This window comes from Oncorhynchus mykiss, chromosome 6 (genome assembly GCF_013265735.2).
Source record: "Oncorhynchus mykiss isolate Arlee chromosome 6, USDA_OmykA_1.1, whole genome shotgun sequence".
Taxonomy (NCBI): domain Eukaryota; kingdom Metazoa; phylum Chordata; class Actinopteri; order Salmoniformes; family Salmonidae; genus Oncorhynchus; species Oncorhynchus mykiss.
The window spans coordinates 31,685,412-31,710,501 of record NC_048570.1 but is presented as its reverse complement, the minus strand read 5'-3'; the positions used below and the strand labels follow the sequence as shown (position 1 = coordinate 31,710,501).

At 44.3% G+C, this 25,090-nt stretch overlaps 1 protein-coding gene across 3 annotated transcripts; it reads right to left on the bottom strand.

Moving 5' to 3' along the window:
* Nucleotides 1-71: 71 nt before the first annotated feature.
* On the bottom strand, nucleotides 72-24,565 carry LOC110525752 (ATPase MORC2A). 3 transcript variants are annotated; one of them, XM_021606161.2, is made up of 27 exons: nucleotides 24,417-24,565; nucleotides 21,840-21,988; nucleotides 18,190-18,243; nucleotides 17,865-17,899; nucleotides 17,419-17,487; nucleotides 17,210-17,300; nucleotides 16,913-17,021; nucleotides 13,049-13,208; nucleotides 12,859-12,970; nucleotides 12,582-12,707; nucleotides 12,358-12,437; nucleotides 12,161-12,243; nucleotides 11,980-12,065; nucleotides 11,749-11,889; nucleotides 11,493-11,647; nucleotides 5,965-6,093; nucleotides 5,742-5,847; nucleotides 5,451-5,670; nucleotides 5,031-5,297; nucleotides 4,505-4,726; nucleotides 4,025-4,168; nucleotides 2,958-3,015; nucleotides 2,708-2,846; nucleotides 1,988-2,161; nucleotides 1,777-1,870; nucleotides 914-1,102; nucleotides 72-807 (listed from the first exon to the last, which is right to left on the bottom strand). In XM_021606161.2, exons 2-27 carry the CDS (start codon nucleotides 21,905-21,907, stop codon nucleotides 739-741), a joined length of 3,180 nt encoding a protein of 1,059 aa, XP_021461836.2. In that variant the 5' UTR covers nucleotides 21,908-21,988; nucleotides 24,417-24,565; the 3' UTR covers nucleotides 72-738. The 3 variants fall into 3 exon arrangements, with proteins under 3 accessions (XP_021461836.2, XP_021461837.2, XP_036835780.1); XM_021606162.2 differs by lacking the exon at nucleotides 24,417-24,565 and adding an exon at nucleotides 23,737-23,920; XM_036979885.1 differs by lacking the exon at nucleotides 24,417-24,565 and adding an exon at nucleotides 23,449-23,598.
* Between the last annotated feature and the right edge of the window lie 525 nt (nucleotides 24,566-25,090).

Genomic DNA, 25,090 nt, shown 5'->3' with positions numbered 1-25,090 from the left:
GGACTGGATTTGCATCGGACTGTGACTGGTGGTAAAGGGGTTATGGGTCAGGACGCTATTATGGGTTTATGATTCATGTAATTTCTCTCCACCTGATCACAGATCAATATGGAGAATACATATGAATCTTAACTGTTCCATAGTTTAGGTTACCATCAGACCCTCTTCTGAAATCACAGAATCGCCTGTCATCTACATCACAGGAACTTTGATCGGAGACGCTTGGTGCCGTACTTGGACTGGCGTGCGTATGTATGCGTGTACACGGCACATGATCAGAACATAGCAACAAGAGCAGAATCTGATCCTCACCTACAGATTGAGAAGAGTTCAGTTCTGCAGTCAATCAGGACTGGTTGGTGTAACCTACAGTAGCTTAACAGAGCTTGTAAATAACATAATAGATTGTTGATATAAAAGGACTAAAAAGAGATGTCCGTTACGTGCTAATCTCAGAATGGACCATCCAAAACCAGAGCATGCTAATGTTAAATAAACAAGAACAGACAAACAGAAAACCATACTGCAGTTTTATAAAAACAAACTTGGGGACCAAACGGCAACAGCAGTAGGTCAGGCAGCAGCTGCCTCTCCTCCATCTGCAGAGCGGGGCGGGCAGGAGGGAGGGTTATGGGTAAAGGGCGTCTGTAGAGGAGCTACAGAGCTACAGTACTTTGGGACGTACAGACGGACCAAGGTTCTGAGAGCAAGACAGGGTTCCGAGAGCATGTCTCCTCACTAGTCCCCCTTGGTCAGCAGGTCTTCTATGTAGGCATCCAGTTCGTCATCGGTGTTTATGTCAATGTCCTGCAGGAGGAAAGGAGCGACATTCCTTTTCAGTTTGTCTGTGTGTGAGTGCATATGGGGAATCGCATCTTCTACGTAGCTAAGCTTCGATGTTGGTGCGTCTTACCTCCTGTACTTTCTGCAGCAGTTGTACGATGTTGGTTCGTAGTTTCTGTAGCTTCTCGTCTGCCTCCCTGAGTTTGGTCTCAGCGCTGGTACTCTTCTCCTCCACAGCTTTGGCTCTGGCGTCAGCTCTGCTCTGGTACGAGTTACACAGAGACTGGAGACCCAGCTCATACTGCTGGAAATACTCCTTCTGCAGACACATGCATAGATATAGATCAGATTGATATATACACTACCGTTCAAAAGTTTGGGGTCACAAATGTTTTTTTGTTTTTGTTTTTAAATGCAAAAAGACAGTCCATTAAAATAACATAAAATTGATTAGAAATGCAGTGTAGACATTGTTAATGTTGTAAATGCCTATTGTAGCTGGAAACGGCAGGTTGTTTATGGCCCATTATCAGCAACCATCACTCCCGTGTTCCAATGGCACGTTGTGTTAGCTAATCCAAGTTTATCATTTTAAAAGGCTAATTGAGCATTAGAAAACCCTTTTGCAATTATGTTAGCACAGCTGAAAACTGTTGTTCTGATTAAAGAAGCAATAAAAATGCCCTTCTGTAGACTAGTTGAGTATCTGGAACATCAGCATTTGTGGGTTCAATTACAGGCTCAAAATGGCCAGAAACAAAGAACTTTCTTCTGAAACTCATGTCTATTCTTGTTGATAATTTTTTGCATTTAAAAAAGAGAAAAAATAAATTTCTAAGTGACCACAAACTTTTGAACGGTAGTGTATATACACACATACATACAATTTTGCTATGGTATGATTTACAATGATATGACTGCAGCAGACTCCAGGGCAGGTCTCTAGAAGACATGGGTTAAAGTTAGAGGTCAGGAGTTAAAGGTCAGTCTCACCATAGGGAAGGCCACTAGCTCTTCTGCGGTCATGCTGTTGACATCGTCCTTCGGGATCCGGAAATCAGGAGGGAAGAAATAACGCAGCAGCGTCCTAAAGAGAACACACACAAAATTAGAGTTGTGACATCCACATTCCATTCTCCCTCTGAAAAAAAGGCAATTGGGAGGCCAAAAACCAACAGACAGAGTATCGGGTAGTCATGGTTACCTCATCATGTTGACCAGATTGTCAGTCACCTCTCGACTGGTTCCTGGTTGGGTGGTGTCAGGTTCCATGGGGGCGGGCCCCTTTTCAGTCCCCTCCCCTTGCTGTGTGTCAGGGGTCTGGGAGAGGGGAGAGGGGGGTCGCATCAACCTCACCTCCTCACTGCCTTTGAAAACCCTAATAACAACAACCATAAATTATACAGACAACCTCACCTCCTCACTGCCCTTAACCACCAAAATAACAGCACCCAAAAACTCCTCAGAACACTAACTTATCAAAACATTTGGAAATTAAATAGAAACTGGCACATCATTGGCCACTGGTACAGCATAGTGGTGGGGGGTGAAATCTATACAGTTCCATATTGCAATATTCTTTTTTTAGACAATACTATACTGATATTGTACTCCAAGTACCGATTTAAATAAATAGAATAGCTATAACTTATTCTCTATCTTTAAAAAAAATAGTGAGCCAACAGGTTTTCAGCACTTATTTGCTTGACTGATCAAAACTTGTTTTCTCATGCCCCCTCTTGTCTCTCTGCAGCAGACATAGTTCGCAATGTAATAAAATAGCAGTATTAAATCACAATACATATTGTATCGGCACCTAAGTATTGTGATAATATCGTATTGTGAGGTCCCTAGCAATTCCCAGCCCAACACACACATAAACGTAAGACAACAAAGCACAAAGACGGTGAGTTGGTGAGCCTACCATCGGTCCTTGGGGGTGGATCTGGGGACGTAGTCAAACTTCACCTTCCAGCGAACGCTCTGCTTGCTGGTTTCCACAGCAACCACTTTGCCTGTGAACCATTCCTTATTCACACGTACCTCCACCAACATACCCTTATCTACAGGAGACAACACAAGAGGAATTGTGAAGCTTTGTTCTGTCTATGTCATTGCTAATAAGAAATCTTCTCAGCAAATCAACTATCATCAAGAACGTAATAAAAAATCACCTTTCTGAGCATTCTTCGGTTCATTCTCTGGGTGCTCGTCCTCTGCGCTGCCTGTCACCTAAAAACATTACACACAGAAAACACACAGATCAAATAGTCTAGTAGTAAGTGTGTGTGAAGAAATACAAGAGTGGTGTGTTATTGAGAAAAGAGAGCAGGAGAGCAGAATATAAGCAACTATATATAGAATAGTTAAGAGACAGATAGGACCCAACACAAAAGGTTCCCAGGTTTGCTTGTCAGTATTCCCACACCTCACACTAGACTACTGCAACACAGTTTCCCCTGCCATAAACCCTCACATTGGTGCCACAACAGAGAGATGTGCAGGTACATTGAAAAAACATGCACTTTTTGGATATTGATTAGATTGCCATGGATGCACACAAACTCAAATATTAGTTCAGATTATTTGGCTTGCAATATGTGATCTATAGGTCGAGAGCTTCGAAAGCTGGGCGCAAAATCAATTCTAGCTCTTAAAGGGACAGTAGCCTACATTAGCATTATTTAATCTGCAGTTATTCTTCTGCCATTTATTCTGTTACCAATAATACATCAATGTTAATAATATCTTCAGATTACAATGACGTCTCTTAACTAAATGCAATCTATTAGCTTCCAAAATTTAAATAGATATATCTAGCTGTAATATAACACATTCTGATGGAATGGCTTGTCCTGCACTTCGTAAAAATTGAGTGAATGTTGGAAAAAGATCTTGGTTCCTTTCTAATCATAGCAATGTGAATGTAGAGAGGAAAAATAAGTGAAGTGGCAAAAGAGTCGAGTCCTTATTCAAAGGCAAGATAAGAGTTTTTTTTGTTTATCTTAACCCCAAAGTTCACTTTAACGAAGACTGAGATCAGTTATTTTAAAGAGGACTATATGCGAAAACACCCTTAAGAGTAGAGTTAGGAGACAGACAGGACCCATTCCATTCAGAGTAAAATTATGAGAGAAGGGGAGGATCTATTCTATTATGATTAGAGTTAGGAGAGAGGGATAGGACAGATAACATTATGAGTGGAGAAGGTGTAGCCTCTTGCGCCGTGGCTGGTGGGTACCTTGGCTCTAGCCCCACCCGAGGGCTTAGGCGGGGCGGGGATGGGTTTGGCTGGTGGTGGTGTTGCAGGGGGCAGCCGTGTTGGTATGGTAGCACTCCTCTTCTCAGGCGGCGGGGGTTTGGTGCTGAGTGGGGGGGTGGGGACCTGTGGGGTCGATGACATCACATGACCTCTGAACTATGGGTCAACCTCTGACCTATGGGTAAACTGGTCTGCTCCATGTGTCAGACTCTTTGTTCTTCCTCCAAAAGAGCTTTCCCCCTCTCCGTACCTAACATCACCTCTCTGTCCTCACTCATCTTCAGGAAACATCCATATGTCCTCTTCTTCCAAACATCCCTTCCCCTTTATCTTTCCGTTCCCTCTCCTCTTACACATGCAGTGCTTTCCTGTGTCTGTCTGATACATTGTATACATATATTCTATAGATTGACAGATTGATAGTCTGAGCAGTGAAAATGTATGTGTGAGAGAGTGTACCTCTGTCACTTTTCCCCGCTTGAGTGGAGCTTTCTCAACAGTTTTCCCACGATTCCCCACTGCAGCTGCCATCTTGGATTTCTTGGGCTGAGGCTCCTTCTCCTCCTCGCTGTCCTCCTCCTCTTCTTCTTCTTCCTCCTCCTCACTCTCCTCCTCCATCACTCTCTTGCGCTGGCTGCTAGCAGGTGTGGTTGCTTTGGCAGGAGACGATTTGGCTTGAATCTGTAGAAACACCATAGATATTACTGATACTGGACCATAAAATTATTTTGGTATTTGGCAATTAACTCATGGATACCATTTTTATGTCTCTGCATCCAGTATGAAGGAAGTTAGAGGTAGTTTTGTGAGCAAATGCTAACATTTGCAAACATATCTAAAAACCTGTTTTCAATAGTGCAATGACGAAGTCTACCTCATCAGACTCTGGGTAAGTAGATACATGGCTTAATTGCCAAAGTCTCACACTATCCTTTTAACATAACCGTAATATATTTGATAAAGGACAACACACAAACATACTCACCCGTGAGCTGCGGCTTGGAGGGGTGGGTTTGGTGGGGATTTTGGCTGGGGCTTTGGGGGCGGGCTTAGCTGGAGGGGGTGATTGCTTCGCTGCAGCTCTGGCTCTAGATTGGTCGACTCTGGAGGCTGGGGCAGCAGGCCGGGTGGTCGGTCGAGGGGAATTGGTGAGTTTGCGGTTGGGGGCTGGCGGCTGGCTGGGGGCGTTCTTCAGGAGGGCGGGGAGAGGGGGGGAGCGAGGGCGTGAAACACGCTCTGAAGACCTGGTTGCCTAGGAGACAGAGAGAACATGAAACATTATATTCAGATATCAGGAGACAGTATGTGTTATTGTGTAAAACTAGTAGAGGGTAAGTATGTCTGTATACATGTAGTGTGTGTTTACCTGTAGATGGGGAGTATTTGTGACTGTGTGTGCGTGTACCTGGGAAGAACTGTCATTCATGGGTCTCATGCTGACATCCAGAGGCAACTTCTTCACATCTGCTGCTGATTTGATGGTGCTGGTTTTCTGCAGAGCCTCTAGTTTCTCCTGCTGCTGTCTGATCTTCTCTGTCAGTTCTTTCTGTTTGTCCTCCGCTGTCTGTCTGTCCTTCTTCAGAAGTCCACATGGAAGGTTCTGTTTCTGCTCCGCTGCATCACACCTACAACACACACAACATTTGAGATATACTGTATGTGGTGTTCCTGCAGGTGTGTGTGTGTGTGTGTTTACCTGTCCTGAGTGCTGTCAGGGTTCATCAGACACACCCAGCTGTCCGGGTAACGTTTATCCACCGCATCCATCTGGAATGGCAGAGTCCTCCACTTCAGACATTTATCTACAGAGAGAGGGGAAGAGAAAGACAACTCTGAGCTTGTCTATTTATTTATTTATTTATTTATGTGTGTGTGTGACTTGACACACTTTAAAGTGTCTCTGTATGTGTACAACTCACCACACTGTATGGTGAGGGGTATCTCCATGGCGCGGCGTCTCTTGTATCTCTGCTCAGCCGAGGGGAGTGAGGACCAGCTGGCCGACAGGTACCCAAACTCATCCCAGAACTTCACTATGCCCTTCTGAGCTAAAAGTGGAAAAAGCAGAAACATGCTAGACATATGGACTAAGGCTGTTGCAGTAACTATACAACCACGTATAACTATGCACATTAAACAGTAGTGTGTCTAACTAGAGCTATACACAGATTTAATAGTTACATTATTTTGCTACTGTTGATATGTATATTTAGCCTACTAAACATAAACAACCTGCCTGCTTTCATTGTTGTCCCCCTCATGTTGCACCCTAGACAGAGCGAGGGCAAGGGGGAGGGGCATGGTAGACAGAGCGAGGGCGAGGGGCATGGTAGACAGAGCGAGGGGCATGGCAGACAGGGCGAGGGGGCGGGCATGGCAGACAGGGAGAGGGGGCGGGGCATGGCAGACAGGGCGAGGCACGGTAGACAGGGCGAGGGGGCGGGGCATGGTAGACAGGGCGGGACATGGTAGACAGGGCGAGGGGGCGGGACATGGTAGACAGGGCGAGGGGGCGGGACATGGTAGACAGGGCGAGGGGGCGGGACATGGTAGACAGGGCAAGGGGGCGGGACATGGTAGACAGGGCAAGGGGGCGGGACATGGTAGACAGGGCGAGGGGGCGGGACATGGTAGACAGGGCGAGGGGGCGGGACATGGTAGACAGGGCAAGGGGGCGGGACATGGTAGACAGGGCGAGGGGGCGGGACATGGTAGACAGGGCAAGGGGGCGGGACATGGTAGACAGGGCGAGGGGGCGGGACATGGTAGACAGGGCGAGGGGGCGGGACATGGTAGACAGGGCAAGGGGGCGGGACATGGTAGACAGGGCGAGGGGGCGGGACATGGTAGACAGGGCAAGGGGGCGGGACATGGTAGACAGGGCGAGGGGGCGGGACATGGTAGACAGGGCGAGGGGGCGGAACGTGGTAGACAGGGCAAGGGGTATATTGTAGCGTACACTTGGGTAGGGAATTAACTGTATTCCTTTAAGAAGTTTTTGATATTCTTTCAATGCTTTAGCTTACAATGTTAGTTGTATAGTGTAAAAAAGTGGAGAGTGTCAACTTTAACGCTAGAATTACTAATTTAATGTAACCCTGAAGCTATATTTATTTATTTTTTATTTAACTAGGTAAGTCAGTTAAGAACAAAATCTTATTTACAATGACGGCCTACCAAAAGGCCTCCTGCTGGGACGGGAATAAAATAAAATAATGAAAATATAGGACAAAAAACACATCACGACAAGAGACACCATAACACCACATAAAGAGAGACCTAAGACAACAACAACAGCATGGGAGCAAAACATGGCGGCAGCAGCATAAAACATGATACAAACATTATTGGGCACAGACTACAGCACAAAGGACAAGATGGTAGAGACAACAATACATCACGCGAAGCAGCCACAACTGCCAGTAAGAGTGTCCATGATTGAGTCTTTGAATGAAGAGATGGAGATAAAAAGGTCCAGTTAAGTGTTTTTTGCAGCTCCTTCCAGTCGCTAGCTGCAGCAAACTGAAAAGAGGAGCGACCCAGGGATATGTGTGCTTTGGGGGACCTTTAACAGAATGTGCCTGGCAGAACAGGTGTTGTATATGGAGGATGAGGGGGAGTGAGGCCTAAGAGGGTTTTTATAAATAAGCGACGTGTATACAGAGATGACCAGTTTACAGAGTGCAGTGATGTGTGCTATAAGGAGCATTGGTGGCAAAACTGATGGCCGAATGGTAAAGAACATCTAGCCGCTCGAGAGCACCCTTACCTGCCGATCTATAAATTACATCTACATAATCTAGCATGGGTAGGACGGTCATCTGAATCAGGGTTAGTTTGGCAGCTGGGGTGAAAGACGAGCAATTACAATAGATGAAGCCAAGCCTAGATACAACCTTAGCCTGCAGCTTTGATATGTGCTGAGAGAAGGGCAGTGTACCGTCTAGTCATACTCCCAAGTACTTGTATGAGGTGAATACCTCAAGCTCTAAACCCTCAGGAGGTAGTAATCACACCGGTGGGGAGAGGGGCATTCTTCTTACCAGTCCACATAACCTTGTTCTGAACACCTCCAAAACAAAAGGTAAAGGGCAGAGAAAGCTTGTTGGACATTAAGAAAGCTTTGTTTTAGACTGTTTAACACAAAATCTGGGGACGGGCCAGCTGAGTATAAGAGTGTATCATCTGCATATAAATAGATGAGAGCTTCCTACTACTTGAGCTATGTTGTTGATGTAAATTGATCAGAATGTGGGGCCTAGGATTGAGCCTTGGAAAACTCCCTTGGTGACAGGCAGTGGCTGAGACAGCAGATGTTCTGACTTTATACACTGTACTCTTTGAGAGAGGTAGTTAGCAAACCAGGCCAAAGAGCCCTCCGAGACACCAATAATCCTTAGCTGGCCCACAAAAATTGAATGGTCTACCGTATCAAAAGCTTTAGCCAAGTCAATAAAAATAGCAGCACAACATTGCTTAGAATCAAGGGAAATTGTGACATCATTTAGGACCTTTAAGGTTGCAGTGACACATCCATAACCTGAGCAGAAACCAGATTGCATACCCGAGAGAATACTGTAGACATCAACAAAGCCAGTCAGTTGATTATTGACAAGTTTTGCAAAACACTTTTGATAAGCAGGGCAAAATAGAAATGGGCCTATAACAGTTAGGATCAGCTTGATCTCCACCTTTAAATAAAGGACGCACCGTGGCTACCTTCCAAGCAATGGGAACCTCCCCCGGAGGAGAGACAGGTTAAAAAGGTCAGAGATAGGCTTGGCAAAGATAGGGGCAGCAACCTTAAAAAAGGGTCTACTCTAAACCATCTGGCTCTCGTTCAGGCAAACCAGCTGTTTTTTAGGGGTCAAATTTAAGGAGCTCCTTTAGCACCTCGGACTCAGTGACTGCCTGAAGGGAGAAATTTTGTAGCAGGGCAGGGGAGAAAGAGGGAGGAGCATCGGGGATAGTCACATTAGAAGGGGTGGGAGATGAGGAAATCTTGAATGGGCAAGGAGGCATGTAAGAGTCAAATAGGAATCCTAACTTAATAATGTGGTGATTAAAGGGCTCAGCCATGTGCTCCTTGTCAGTAACAACCACATCATCAACTTTAAAGGACATGGGCAGCTGTGAGGAGGAGGGTTTATTCTCCAGACCTTTAACTGTTTTCCAGAACTTCTTGGGCTTAGACCCACAGAGAGAGAAATGCCCCTTAAAATAACTAACTTTGGCCTTCCGGATAGCCGGAGTGCACTTATTTCTAATTTGCCTGAACGAGAGCCAGTCAGCATGAGTTTGCGCGTGCCGAGCGATTTGCCAAATGTAATTCTTGAGCTGGAGTAACTCTGCCACATCACGGTCGAATCAGGGGCCGAACCGGTTTTAAATTCTTATTTTCTTTATGAGTACGTATTTGTTAACGATACCACTGAAAATATCAAAAAGGGAAGGTCCAAGAGACTTCGTCAGAGGGTATTAAGTTGATTCTACACCAATTTATAGAGGACAGGTCATGAAGGAAATCTTGCTCATTAACGTTTTTTAGCAAGCGTCTGACAAATCAGGACAGGTCGTTTCACTGAGCAGCCATTATGAACACAGGTTGTACAACAGTGATCACTAAGGTCATTACAGAAAACACCAGACTGAACACCATCAGGATTATTTGTAAGGATAACATAGAGGAGAGTAGCCTTTTCTGGGTGTTTGGGGTCATATACCACCCTGCATACCACTGCTGGCTTGCTTGTAAAGCTAAGCAGGGTTGGTCCTGGTCAGTCCCTGGATGGGAGACCAGATGCTACTGGCAGTGGTGTTGGAGGGCGAGTAGGAGACACTCTTTCCTCTGGTCTAAAAAAATACTCTTGCCCCAACAGTGTGTGTGTGCTGGAGGCGAACGAAAGCTCGGAAGAGAGGCAGAGGTATCTGTACCAGACAGGAGGAGACAGGCCAGGGCGGACGGTGAACAGATCACCAGGTGGAATCCAAGCAGCAGTGCAGCAGGCAACGGGAGTAGGTATCACACCTACGTGGGAGAAGCTTTTTTCGGGAGATAGATTCCTTGTAGAAAATCTAGCATGTCTCTGTCCACCATCTTTTCCACGTGGAAAAGGAGGTTGTTAGCTGGCTATATATTTTCAGTTTCGGCAAATTATCCTTTACGACCTCCAAACAAAGTTGTCCTGTGGCTGTTGTATTTTGTGGATTCTGAGGGTATCTTCTGATGTGATCAAATCAACAATATTGTTTCTTATTGAGGTCATTTACAATTGAAGTGTTCTGGCTGCATCACAGTTAAAAATAGAGATGAATCCAGGGGGTTCTGTATTTTAGTTACCTCTGCAACAGATCGAAAGGGCTTCAAAGGCCTCTGCATTTGGGTGGGGAGGGAGGCTGTGAAACTCTCCTGTCATTGTTAGGCTCAAGAGTTTTCACACCTTACTTCACACTTCAGTGCTAATTTTAGTCAGTTTCTTTCCTAGCAGCTTGGTAGCTTAGTAGCCTTATTTATTTAAACAATAAAGCCCGAAGGGGTGTGGTATCTGGCCAATATACCACGGCTAAGGGCTGTTCTTAAGCATGACGCAAAGTGGAGTGCCTGGTTACCAACGTAATTAGAGCAAGAAAAACATGTGATTTGTCATACCCGTGGTTTATGGTCTGTCAGCCAATCAGCATTCAGGGTTCAAATTACCCAGTTTATAATTAAGCAATAAGGCACGGGGGGGGGTGTGGTATATGGACAATATACCACAGCTACGGGCTGTTCTTAGGCACGGCGCATCGCAGACACAAACCCGAGGTGCCTTATTGCTATTATAAACTGGTTACCAACATAATTAGAGCAGGAAAAATAAAGGTGTCATGCCCGTGGTATACGGTCTGATATACCACGGCAGTTGGCCAATCAGCATTCAGGGCTGGAACCACTCAGTTTATAATAAGCTTTAAAAAACAAAATTACCTAGAGATGATTGTCTTTTCATTTTTGATTGAACATTACTCACTCAGTTTTGTGTTGGATGATATTTCCATGTTCCGCTGTGTTTCTTCTGCAGGTTTTGGTTTGTTAGAAGTTTTGTTCTTGATAATCCTTGGTAGCAATAGTCCATTCGGGTAAATTTGTCCAAAATCAAGGTTTTAGGTATGGAATTGTGATTTGGAATGAAGGTTTTGATGTTGAGGTTAGTGTCGTGTATAAATCCTTGTGAAACAATTCAAGTTAATCTACATTTATCCAACTGTAATTCTATCTTTTCGCAGAACTCAGGAACCAATGCTCTCTGTGTCTGTTTGTGCTCTCTCTCGTTAGCTACCCCCTCCTCCCCCCTGTAACGATTCTCCAGGTCGTTGCTGTAAATGAGAAAGTGTTCTCAGTCAACTGACCTGGTAAAATAAGGGTTAAATTCCACTATCATGGTTATATAGACGTTGTGTGTGTTACCTATGTTGCTGTCCTTCCAGTACTGGGCTAGGTGTTCTCCCATGGCTCTCAGAAGGTGTCTGTATTCTTTAGCGTCCGCAAAGTCCTGCTTGTTGTGAGTGGGCTCCAGAACCAGGTATGGAACATCTACTACCCCCACAACACCTCCACACGCCCTGCACACACACACTTCATTAGAAAGCATTTCTGGTCGTCTCACTGGTCACTGACTAGCCAATAAGAGGACAATCGAAGGGAGTGTATGTGTGTTACTCACATTCCTCCCTCCAGCTGAGGTCCAGTCTTCTCGTACATCTTAATGAGGCGAGAGCAGTTATACACAAACATCCCATCCAGGTCTCTCTGCTCAATGCTCACCCCGAAGATAAAACTCAGTTCCTTAGGCTCCTTCAATGCTCTGGGGGAAGGAGAGGGAGCAGTGTTAATGTTTTATTGTTTGGTTTGACTTTCGTTTGTTTGTAAAGTTAACATTTTTATTTTGACTGACTTCTGTTTGGACTCCTGAATCATCTTTTTCACTTCCGCCTCCCGTCGAAGCATCATGGCCCCCTCCTGAGCCTTACGCAACATGATCTGGAGCAGAGAGAAGAGGATTTGAATAAGGGAGGAGAGGAATCAGGCCATTGGGTCAATATATTGCTAATCTTGCCGTGTGTGTTGGTTCTTACCCGTGACTCTTTGGACAGGTCGTCTCCCAGTTTGGCCTCCAGAGACAGACTTTTGCTCTCCGCCTCACGAGCCTTCTCCTCCGCTGGAACATACACACAGAGAGGGGAGCGGGTTCTAAAGGTAGAACTGGTTCTGTGCGTGTGTGTGTGTCTTATCCATCTTGGCCAGGTGATCTGTGTGTGTGTGGGCAACTCACCTATCTTAGCGAGGTGATCAGCCTTTTTTACTTCCTGCTCAGCACGGGTTTTGAATCGAGTCGATGTGTATTTATATACCCTGAGAGACAGACACAGACTTAGCTGAATGGACACAAACAGGACTTAGTATTTTAGTCTCAGTGATGTCTCTAGACAGGAGAGTCTCTGGATGCAGTAGTGTGTGTGTGTATGTGTATGTGTGTATATATATATATATATAAACCTGGGTTTGTAGAGGCAGCAGGACAGTCTCTTGGTCCTGACTTTGTGTCCCTGTATGAAGATCCTCATCCTGGGGTCGATGTAGAGGACAGCTGCGTATGCTCGGAACGACCGACGTTCTGGCTTCCTGTATGAGGGGAAGTGATATCATCAACATAAACACACAGTCCTAGGTAGTCTTCAAGTCACACGACACAGATTATATATATATATATATATATATATATGTTTTTTTTTGTTTTTAAACGTCCTTACCCACACACAGACCCCATACTTACACTCCCTCTGAAGGAGTCCCAGCCATCAGGATATCCTGGTGGTCTGTCTCTACATCCAGCTCTGGTTCTCTGGTGTCCATCAACTTCAGGTTATAGATGATCACCAGAGTACCTACACACACAGTTCAGATTATAGATTATCACCTCTCTACACACACACACCACACACACACACACACACACGTCTCACCGCTGCTGCCCTCCATCTTGTTAAACTGTTCCATCAGCTGCTGTTCGTTATTAAAAGGAGAGTATTTGTAGATGAGCTCCGTCTCTATGGCGAACTTCTCAGGGTCGCCTGTGATTGGCTGTCTGGTCAGTAGGTCCCAGGTGGGCAGGGGTACGATCACCTGACAAGAGGAGACAAACAGACAACCTTAAAATACATACTGACACACTTCTCAAGAGGTGATGTTATGTGTTGTTTCAAATAGGTAGACATAGTCAATAAAGGCTCTTTCAGTAAATCAGAGTATAACACGACAGCCACAAAATAAAACAATGTTTTAAGCAACCGGACATATCATCATTGACTTCTGGCGCCGACAGAGATGGCCGCCTCGCTTCGCGTTCCTAGGAAACTATGCAGTTTTTAGTTTTTTTACGTGTTATTTCTTACATTAGTACCCCAGGTCATCTTAGGTTTCATTACATACAGTCGAGAAGAACTACTGAATATAAGATCAGCGTCAACTCACCATCAGTACGACCAAGAATATGTTTTTCGCGACGCGGATCCTGTGTTCTGCCTTACAAACAGGACAACGGAGTGGATCCTATGCAGCGACCCAAAAAAACGACTCCGAAAGAGAGGGAAACGAGGCGGTCTTCTGGTCAGACTCCGGAGACGGGCACACCGTGCACCACTCCCTAGCATTCTTCTTGCCAATGTCCAGTCTCTTGACAACAAGGTTGATGAAATCCGAGCAAGGGTAGCATTCCAGAGGGACATCAGAGACTGTAACGTCCTTTGCTTCACTGAAACATGGCTCACTGGAGAGACTCTATCCGAAGCGGTGCAGCCAACGGGTTTCTCCACGCATCGCGCTGACAGAAACAAACATCTTTCTGGTAAGAAGAGGGGCGGGGGGGTATGCCTCATGGCCAACGTGACATGGTGTGATGAAAGAAACATACAGGAACTCAAATCCTTCTGTTCACCTGATTTAGAATTCCTCACAATCAAATGTAGACCGCATTATCTACCAAGAGAATTCTCTTCGATTATAATCACAGCCGTATATATCCCCCCCCAAGCAGACACATCGATGGCTCTGAACGAACTTTATTTAACTCTCTGCAAACTGGAAACGATTTATCCGGAGGCTGCATTCATTGTAGCTGGGGATTTTAACAAGGCTAATCTGAAAACAAGACTCTCTAAATTTTATCAGCATATCGATTGCGCAACCAGGGATGGAAAGACCTTGGATCATTGTTACTCTAACTTCCGCAACGCATATAAGGCCCTGCCCCGCCCCCCTTTCGGAAAAGCTGACCACGACTCCATTTTGTTGATCCCTGCCTACAGACAGAAACTAAAACAAGAGGCTCCCACGCTGAGGTCTGTCCAACGCTGGTCCGACCAAGCTGACTCCACACTCCAAGACTGCTTCCATCACGTGGACTGGGAGATGTTTCGTATTGCGTCAGATAACAACATTGACGAATACGCTGATTCGGTGTGCGAGTTCATTAGAACGTGCGTTGAAGATGTCGTTCCCATAGCAACTATTAAAACATTCCCTAACCAGAAACCGTGGATTGATGGCAGCATTCGTGTGAAACTGAAAGCGCGAACCACTGCTTTTAATCAGGGCAAGTTGTCTGGTAACATGACCGAATACAAACAATGCAGCTATTCCCTCCGCAAGGCTATCAAACAAGCTAAGCGCCAGTACAGAGACAAAGTAGAATCTCAATTCAACGGCTCAGACACAAGAGGCATGTGGCAGGGTCTACAGTCAATCACGGACTACAGGAAGAAATCCAGCCCAGTCACAGACCAGGATGTCTTGCTCCCAGGCAGACTAAATCACTTTTTTGCCCGCTTTGAGGACAATACAGTGCCACTGACACGGCCTGCAACGAAAACATGCGGTCTCTCCTTCACTGCAGCCGAGGTGAGTAAGACATTTAAACGTGTTAACCCTCGCAAGGCTGCAGGCCCAGACGGCATCCCCAGCCGCGCCCTCAGAGCATGCGCAGACCAGCTGGCCGGTGTGTTTACGGACATATTCAATCAATCACTATACCAGTCTGCTGTTCCCACATGCTTCAAGAGGGCCACCATTGTTCCTGTTCCCAAGAAAGCTAAGGTAACTGAGCTAAACGACTACCGCCCCGTAGCACTCACATCCGTCATCATGAAGTGCTTTGAGAGACTAGTCAAGGACCATATCACCTCCACCCTACCTGACACCCTAGACCCACTCCAATTTGCTTACCGCCCAAATAGGTCCACAGACGATGCAATCTCAACCACACTGCACACTGCCCTAACCCATCTGGACAAGAGGAATACCTATGTGAGAATGCTGTTCATCGACTACAGCTCGGCATTCAACACCATAGTACCCTCCAAGCTCGTCATCAAGCTCGAGACCCTGGGTCTCGACCCCGCCCTGTGCAACTGGGTACTGGACTTCCGGACGGACCGCCCCCAGGTGGTGAGGGTAGGCAACAACATCTCCTCCCCGCTGATCCTCAACACTGGGGCCCCACAAGGGTGCGTTCTGAGCCCTCTCCTGTACTCCCTGTTCACCCACGACTGCGTGGCCACGCACGCCTCCAACTCAATCATCAAGTTTGCGGACGACACAACAGTGGTAGGCTTGATTACCAACAACGACGAGACGGCCTACAGGGAGGAGGTGAGGGCCCTCGGAGTGTGGTGTCAGGAAAATAACCTCACACTCAACGTCAACAAAACTAAGGAGATGATTGTGGACTTCAGGAAAAAGCAGAGGGAACACCCCCCTATCCACATCGATGGAACAGTAGTGGAGAGGGTAGCAAGTTTTAAGTTCCTCGGCATACACATCACAGACAAACTGAATTGGTCCACTCACACAGACAGCATTGTGAAGAAGGCGCAGCAGCGCCTCTTCAACCTCAGGAGGCTGAAGAAATTCGGCTTGTCACCAAAAGCACTCACAAACTTCTACAGATGCACAATCGAGAGCATCCTGGCGGGCTGTATCACCGCCTGGTATGGCAACTGCACCGCCCTCAACCGTAAGGCTCTCCAGAGGGTAGTGAGGTCTGCACAACGCATCACCGGGGGCAAACTACCTGCCCTCCAGGACACCTACACCACCCGATGTCACAGGAAGGCCATAAAGATCATCAAGGACATCAACCACCCGAGCCACTGCCTGTTCACCCCGCTATCATCCAGAAGGCGAGGTCAGTACAGGTGCATCAAAGCTGGGACCGAGAGACTGAAAAACAGCTTCTATCTCAAGGCCATCAGACTGTTAAACAGCCACCACTAACACTGAGTGGCTGCTGCCAACACACTGACACTGACTCAACTCCAGCCACTTTAATAATGGGAATTGATGGGAAATGATGTAAATATATCACTAGCCACTTTAAACAATGCTACCTTATATAATGTTACTTACCCTACATTATTCATCTCATATGCATACGTATATACTGTACTCTATATCATCGACTGTATCCTTATGTAATACATGTATCACTAGCCACTTTAAACTATGCCACTTTGTTTACATACTCATCTCATTTGTACATACCGTACTCGATACCATCTACTGTATCTTGCCTATGCTGCTCTGTACCATCACTCATTCATATATCCTTATGTACATATTCTTTATCCCCTTACACTGTGTACAAGACAGTAGTTTTGGAATTGTTAGTTAGATTACTTGTTATTACTGCATTGTCGGAACTAGAAGCACAAGCATTTCGCTACACTCGCATTAACATCTGCTTACCATGTGTATGTGACAAATAAAATTGGATTTGATTTGTGTCTGCTGGATGGGAGAGTGCCTGCTGCAGCTGACCCCTGATCTCTTACCTCGTCAAGCCCCTCCTCCTCGTGGAACGTTCTAGACAGGAACAGGCAGGACAGAGTGTTGTCCTTCTTAGTGAACAGAACAAAGTCTTTCCCAATACGCATGGAGCCCCTAGAGAGAAACACACACACAAACGATGCAGCTCACTTGGTGAGAGCGTGGCGCTAGCAACCCTAAGGTTGCATGTTCGATTACGGCGAGGACCACATACAACCACTATAAATGTATGAACTAAATGTATGAATGAAAGTGTCTGCAAAGGGCTATATATTATGTGTGAGGGGATTAAAGAGTCTTACGATTTGAGACCATTTCCATACTGGCCGATGTGAGTAGAATCTGGTGTACGCTTAGTGGACTTCCCAAATTGGATCACATGGGTCGCCTCATCTGAGAGATAGGAGGGAAATATAACCATCATATATGGAATTTCTTATAGCTCATTTATAGACTTGTGGATCAACTTAATTACTGTCTACTTTAGTTATTTCATTTGAATGGAACTCACTGGGGTCCATTCCTGTGCCGTCGTCTAAGAAACATAGCATGTAGCCTCCACGCAAATCTGGTCTCTTCTCTTTTGGCCACGAGGGGAAGAGAGGTTAGACAATTGTTACAACAGGAGGTGGATGAGATAGAAAGCCACACACAGGTTAGATACAAGAGGGGAAAAGAAAGCATAACATACAAAACTACTACTGAAATAGATGGCTTTTTCAATAGCTGAAACTAACCTTTCTAAAAACATAACTAGTCAAATTCTGGGTGTAGCTTATAATTATAAATCAGTAGTCCGGTAACCATTGGCACTGTAAGTATTCTAGATTATTGATAGGCAGCGTGATCTGTATAGTAGTGTCAGAGGGGTGAGAGGTGAGCAATGTAAATGTTTCCACATAGACACAAATCTATGTACTGGTGTATGTGAAGCAATATGTATGTGTGTGTGTGTACCTGTGTAGATGTCAATCCGGGTGGCATTTGCATCCCTGTAGGAGATGATTGGCAGGTGACAGACCAATCAGAAGGCAGATAAACCAGTGTGGTTAGATGCGGTTCCAATTAGAATGATTTTACCTTTTATTTCAGAATACAGAGAATACTAACAAATACATTTCCCACTGGTTTAATCCTGAATCAGTTCAGTATAGTTTGGCTGCAATTGTGATTTACTAACACTTATGCACGATGTCCCACATAGATACAAACATTTTGGATGGGTAGAGATAGAAGAACAAAGAATTGTGAGTAAGAACAGAGAGAAGTGCATTGTTGGTACCTGGAGTTGTCCACCAGCTCAGCCAGAGCTCCAAACAGGAACTCATGTGTCGTTCTGGAAACAAACATCCAACCAATCAACCTACAGTTCTGGTCCTTAAAACAAGTTACATTTCTAAAACACTTTGCTGAGGTAAGGAGTGTGTGTGCCAGCGAGCACAATTTCAAGTCAGTGTAAACATCAGTGCGTTCAATGTGGGTGGGGGTTGGGCCCTGTGCAATCAACAGGCCAGGGTTGGGTAACAATGGGAGTTGTGGGGTGTGGCCGACCCATTGGTGAAAGTTGACAGCTGGGGTAATGGGGCAGAATGGAACCTGGTGTAGATTTTAGGTGGGACACCATGTGATACTGGAGTCAACCAGCCCTAGCTAGTTGAATACAGTGGGGCAAAAAAAGTATTTAGTCAGCCACCAATTGTGCAAGTTCTCCCACTTAAAAAGAGGAGAGATGCCTGTCATTTTCATCATAGGTACACTTCAACTATGACAGACAAAATGAGAAAAAAAAATCCAGAAAATCACATTGTAGGATTTTTTATGAATTTATTTGAAAATGTATGGGTTAGGCCAGAGCCAGGGGTAAGGCGGCATTTTGAAAACGTGTCATTGACTTTGATACTCTGACTGGTTTGAAATGATCCAATCGCCGATGACTTTGTTTAGTACAACACCCCCCATTTTGATGGCAATGATGGCAGTGTCAGACTGAAGTATATAGCGAACATAGAGCAGCGAAATAATTCAGTATGTGTCACCAGGCAATGTGTAGCAGAGATGTTCTGGTGAACTAAGTAACCTTGCTTGAGACCTGAACATGCATGCTAGCTCCCAGAAAGAATGCCAAGGCTTTGGCACTGTGGGCCAACATGGTCGATCCAGGTTTGAATGCAGTTTGTATCCCTTTTCCTCTTTAGCTGTTCCATTCATTCATCTCAGTAAAGGCAACACATTATCCTTTCCGTTTGTTGTTTGAAAGGAAATACCACAGGAGAGGGTGGCTTGCATTAAGTATTAACCTCAGGCATCAGGTATAAGAGGCTTAGGAAGCTAATAGTTTTAACCTTATTTTTAGAATACCTTGTTATACCCATTATGATCTCTATCCTCTCCAAACGTGAGACATAAAAATGCCCGTGTGGGGATAGTATTCCTTGCTCTGGCAACCCATAAACGTGGCGTTATTTACGTGTGGCCAGAGTTCAACAGCACTCCGCATGAAGAAGTACAGTATGTGTGTGTGCGCAAAGGTGTTACAATTCTCACGTTGGCTGCATCATCATCAAGCATCACGCAGTTGGTCTCTGGTGATTTCATGAGTCCTACATAGTCGGGCTGTGCTTAGACTCATATCCAATATTAATTAATGCCCATTTTATGTAAACAGGGCTTTATGTGTTGAAGCACCCAGGTGAAATATTGTTACGTCTTAAGGGGAGAGCATTGATCTACAAGTTGCATCAGCTATTTATGGTGTGCTATTTGATGGTGTTAGTCTCTCTCCTCTTGGCCTTATGCCAAAGTGCATTGCTCCTATCCATAAACGACTTATGCCACTGGCCTTCTCTGAGCCCTTCGCGCTTCAAACAGTAGTTGTTTATATAGTGTTTTCAGGGAGATAGCAAAAGTTCAGACACCTTGGACAGCTGTCATGTATCATCTGGATCCATCAATGACTTGGTTATGTGGGCATCATTAGCAGCCATTTTCAAATTTTTACTACACCGCGTTTTGCTCATGAAGGTCTTTCAACCGTACAATGCAGCAATATATTTTGCAGTAAAAAGGCATTTTAGCATAACCGTTCCTTTTTATGTAGTCTATTCAACCATCTTGTGAGATTTTTTAAAAGGCACAATTTTAGTCCCTCATGTTGTTGACTGTCAGCGTCCAAGGAATGCAATGTCCTGCTCTATAGTGTGGCCAGTCTGTAAATCACTCTAACTTAGCCACAATAACATTCCTCTCCTCTTTACAATGTCCACATTGGAAAAACTTGAGTAATACTTTCATGTGTCTTTTGTAATTTGTGACCCCCATGTGATGTGTGTAGCTGTGAGAGATAGAGATATATATATATATATATATATACATACACAAAGTATTTAGTCAGCCACCAATTGTGCAAGTTCTCCCACTTAAAAAGATGAGAGAGGCGTGTAAAAAAATCCAGAAAATCACATTGTAGGATTTTTAATGAATTTATTTGCAAATTATGGTGGAAAATAAGTATTTGGTCAATAACAAAAGTTTATCTCAATACGTTCTTATATACCCTTTGTTGGCAATGACAGAGGTCAAACGTTTTCTGTAAGTCTTTCTGTAAGAGGTTTTCACACACTGTTGCTGGTATTTTGGCCCATTCCTCCATGCAGATCTCCTCTAGAGCAGTGATGTTTTGGGGCTGTTGCTGGGCAACACGGACTTTCAACTCCCTCCAAAGATTTTCTATGGGGTTGAGATCTGGAGACTGGCTAGGCCACTCCAGGACCTTGAAATGCTTCTTACGAAGCCACTCCTTCGTTGCCCGGGTGGTGTGTTTGGGATCATTGTCATGCTGAAAGATCCAGCCACATTTCATCTACAATGCCCTTGCTGATGGAAGGAGGTTTTCACTCAAAATCTCACGATACATGGCCCCATTCATTCTTTCCTTTACACGGATCAGTCGTCCTGGTCCCTTTGCAGAAATACAGCCCCAAAGCATGTTTCCACCCCCATGCTTCACAGTAGGTATGGTGTTCTTTGGATGCAACTTAGCATTCTTTGTCCTCCAAACACAACGAGTTGAGTTTTTACCAAAAAGTTATATTTTGGTTTCATCTGACCATATGACATTCTCCCAATCTTCTTCTGGATCATCCAGCAAACTTCAGACGGGCCTGGACATGTACTGGCTTAAGCAGGGGGACACGTCTGGCACTGCAGGATTTGAGTCCCTGGCGGCGTAGTGTGTTACTGATGGTAGGCTTTGTTACTTTGGTCCCAGCTCTCTGCAGGTCATTCACTAGGTCCTCCCGTGTGGTTCTGGGATTTTTGCTTACCGTTCTTGTGATCATTTTGACCCCACGGGGTGAGATCTTGCGTGGAGTCCCAGATCGATGGAGATTATCAGTGGTCTTGTATGTCTTCCATTTCCTAATAATTGCTCCCACAGTTGATTTCTTCAAATCAAGCTGCTTACCTATTGCAGATTCAGTCTTCCCAGCCTGATGCAGGTCTACAATTTTGTTTCTGGTGTCCTTTGACAGCTCTTTGGTCTTGGCCATAGTGGAGTTTGGAGTGTGACTGTTTGAGTTTGTGGACAGGTGTCTTTTATACTGATAACAAGTTCAAACAGGTGCCATTAATACAGGTGGAGGACAGAGGAGCCTCTTAAAGAAGAAGTTACAGATCTGTGAGAGCCAGAACTCTTGCTTGTTTGTAGGTAACCAAATACTTATTTTCCACCATAATTTGCAAATAAATTCATTAAAAAATCCTACAATGTGATTTTCTGGATTTTTTCCCCTCATTTTGTCTGTCATAGTTGAAGTGTACCTATGATGAAAATTATAGGCCTCTCATCTTTTTAAGTGGGAGAACTTGCACAATTGGTGGCTGACTAAATACTTTTTTGCCCCACTGTATATATTTACCACAGACGGTACTTACGAGTTGGTGTGCAGATACTCAAAGGTGAGCTGAGCCCTGTTCAGGGTGCTGTAGTTAGAATAGGCCATCGCCACTCGTTAAAAGCTACTTCCTGGTCTTCTTTCTGACTTCCTCTCAGTCCAGTGTGGCTTTTCAAGAGCTTCATGCACCTACAGAATCACAGCAGCAGTCAGCTCAACTGGTCAAATGTATGCATAGTGTCAAGGATATTATGAATGTGTGAAATAACCACAGCCTGGAATATAATGAGCTTTCATAAAGATCAACGGGCAATTCCACAGTAACGGAATTACGAGGATAATTTTTTTCACTTTTAAATGTATGACAAACAAAAAAACATTGATTTCAAAGAACCATACAACCCTATGCACAATAACTACTTTGAACACAGTAAAAGTAGTCCTTTGAAATCAATGGTTTGTGTTTGGTATACTATACATCTTAAAGTTAATCTGAGTGTCAGCGTAATTCCATTACAATGGGATTTCCTAGAACAAATACCACCGGAGGAAAAGCCTCTAGATATCTGATACCTCATCTGAAGTACAGATACTTCATCATTAATCAAATGGCCACCAGACTATTACATTGAAACCCCCCCACCATATGTTTTGTACACTGCTGCTACTACTCGCTGTTTATTATCTATGCATAGTCACTTCACCCCTACCTACATGTACAAATTACCTCAACTAACCTGTACCCCCGCACACTAACTTGGTACCGGTACCCCCTGTATATAGCCTCGTTATTGTTATTGAATTACTTTTTTACTTTAGTTTTTTGGTAAATATTTACTTAACTCTTCTTGAACTGCACTGTTGGTTAAGGGCTTTGTAAGTAAGCATTTCACGTTAAGGTCTACACTTGTACTCAGTGCATGTGACAAATAAAGTTTGATTTGATCAGAGGGAATACGTCCGGTTGAAAAGTATGCCTGTTCAAACTTGGAAATAAGTCCTGTGGTGGTTGGCAACCCCTGTCAATTCATGACTGGATTTGAGTGCCTTTTCTAGAGGCAAAGAGGTGGTATTGCGATCACAGTCTATCACACAAACAAGCCCCCACTCTCTCTGCTCCTGTCCTGTTTAGAGCTTGCCAGCTTGTAGTCCTAAAAAACAGAAACGAGTTCGTTCTGCCATTCCTATGGGGAAAATGAATGGGGAAAGAACCGAGTTTTGGGATAAACGCCCAAAATAAGGTCTGACGTTACAGGCTTAGATCGTATACGGTTTGTTCTATGATATAATATAATTCAGTTAACATGACCTTTATGAATGATGAAACATTTGTGCTTTTTCTGATTACATAAGTGCTTCTTCAAAATTCACAAAAATGTTTACAAAAATATATATAAATTGTTAGTTGATTATGATCTCATAGAACAAAACGTAAAATATCTCCTAAGCCTTCGTTTGCCACAGACCTTATTTTGGGCGTTTATCAAAAAACCGTACAAAAACTCCATTCATTTTCCCATAGGCTTTGTCCAACGAACCAAGGCGGAGCTATTGCCTAGAAAAAGATGCCATTACTAATTTCTCTCTATAGACCACGCGCCAGGTAACACTCCACTTTCAAACTGGCCCGCCGAGAAGAGAACACTCACGTGGGAGGCCTGTTAATGCTGTTTATCTGGATCATTCCATAAGACTCATCTAGGCTAAATCTTGACGTTATTTTTATTATCGAGTATGGATGAGTAAAGAGACGAGGATATTGTCCAGTCACGCTTTAACAAATGGTTAGTCTACTGACCAAGTTAACTAGCAACCTATAATGGCTCTCACACCCACAATTTCTGGTAGCTACCCTCCCTATGTACGTTAGCTAGCTAGTTAGTTAGTAAACACTTGTAAAGAGCACATTAGCATGTATATTTATCCAATATGCAAACCGTTTAGAGCGCCAGCAGCTTCAAATTGACTTTAGGTCCGTGTAAAACATCCGTCGAAGCGATAACTACGTTACATTTCTGAAACCAACTCTACAGGCCGCGAAAACCTCATCCTTTCTCCCCTCCCTCACAGTACTGCGCACAGAGGAGAGGAAGGTCCGAAAGGTACGCCCGCCTCTGCCGTTCATCTGAACACCAATAGAAACACGTCATTTATTCACATTACTGTAATTTGTCGATCCTCATGCCACGTAAATGATCAGGAAGTAGAACGTCTCGATTCAAGAAATAAGCAAATATAATAACGATATTCAAAGACTGACGTCATGTAATCAATATGTTTTAATGTGAGCATTTTGCCTGTTAAAGTTTTGTTTATTATTATTGTAACATGCGTAATGAAGCCCAGCACACGCTAGTGATGAAAGCCGTTAATTACTAATTTCCCTAAGTATCTCTGTCTTCTCAAACTCAGCCTAGGCTAGCTCTAAAGTTTAACTCTATTAGCCAAAAGTAAACGGTTCTTTGTTTTGGACATGCAGTTCGACTTTGCTCTATTATCCCCATGGTAAGTTTGTTTAATTAGCAACGTTAGTCGCTTGCTAACTGCTAGTTAGTTGACGGTTTATACACCAGTAAAGAATACCCAATAGGTTTTTGCTAATGGAACAGGTTTTTACCTTATTTCCAGAATATTCCGTTTGAATCGTTTTGCTTGTTCATTTAGGACCTACATTTAGCTGTGTGTGTTGTTGGTTACTACTTGACAGCCATGTTGAATGTCAAATTCTGAAATGGCTGCCAGTGTCTCCTTGTTTTATGCAATAGTTAGTTGACTCATGCATGCTTGTACTTTATTTAGGTGAGTACTACACCCATATCTGCACAATTGTCTATTTTAAGTAGGCTACTAGGATAGTTTAGCTACTGGAAAATGTAAATTGTCAACTCCCCAACACTTCATTCCAACCTTCCTTGATTGTAGGGGGAATTCAGACCTGAGTCACTCGCACTAAAATGCACTTTTCTCCCCACTGTATACTGACATTGAACTTAAGCATGGGGAAACGCATGTGCCAGCCAGGTATTCGTTTGGGGTGGAGATCACAGAAATAGAGTCAAAAGATATTCCTTATTCTGACCTTGACTTAATTCCCACACCAGAAAACCATGAATAAGGTCAAGTGAACCTGTCTGTTCCAAGTGGAAAAACATACTGGTCATGTCCAAATACCCATACTTGCGCCCTAAATAGTAGGTCGTTTGAGTATGCAAAAAATGTTTCGTTTATTAAGGTGATCAATTAGATACGGGGATGCGCTACTGTAATCAACGAATAGCGGGAAATAACTAA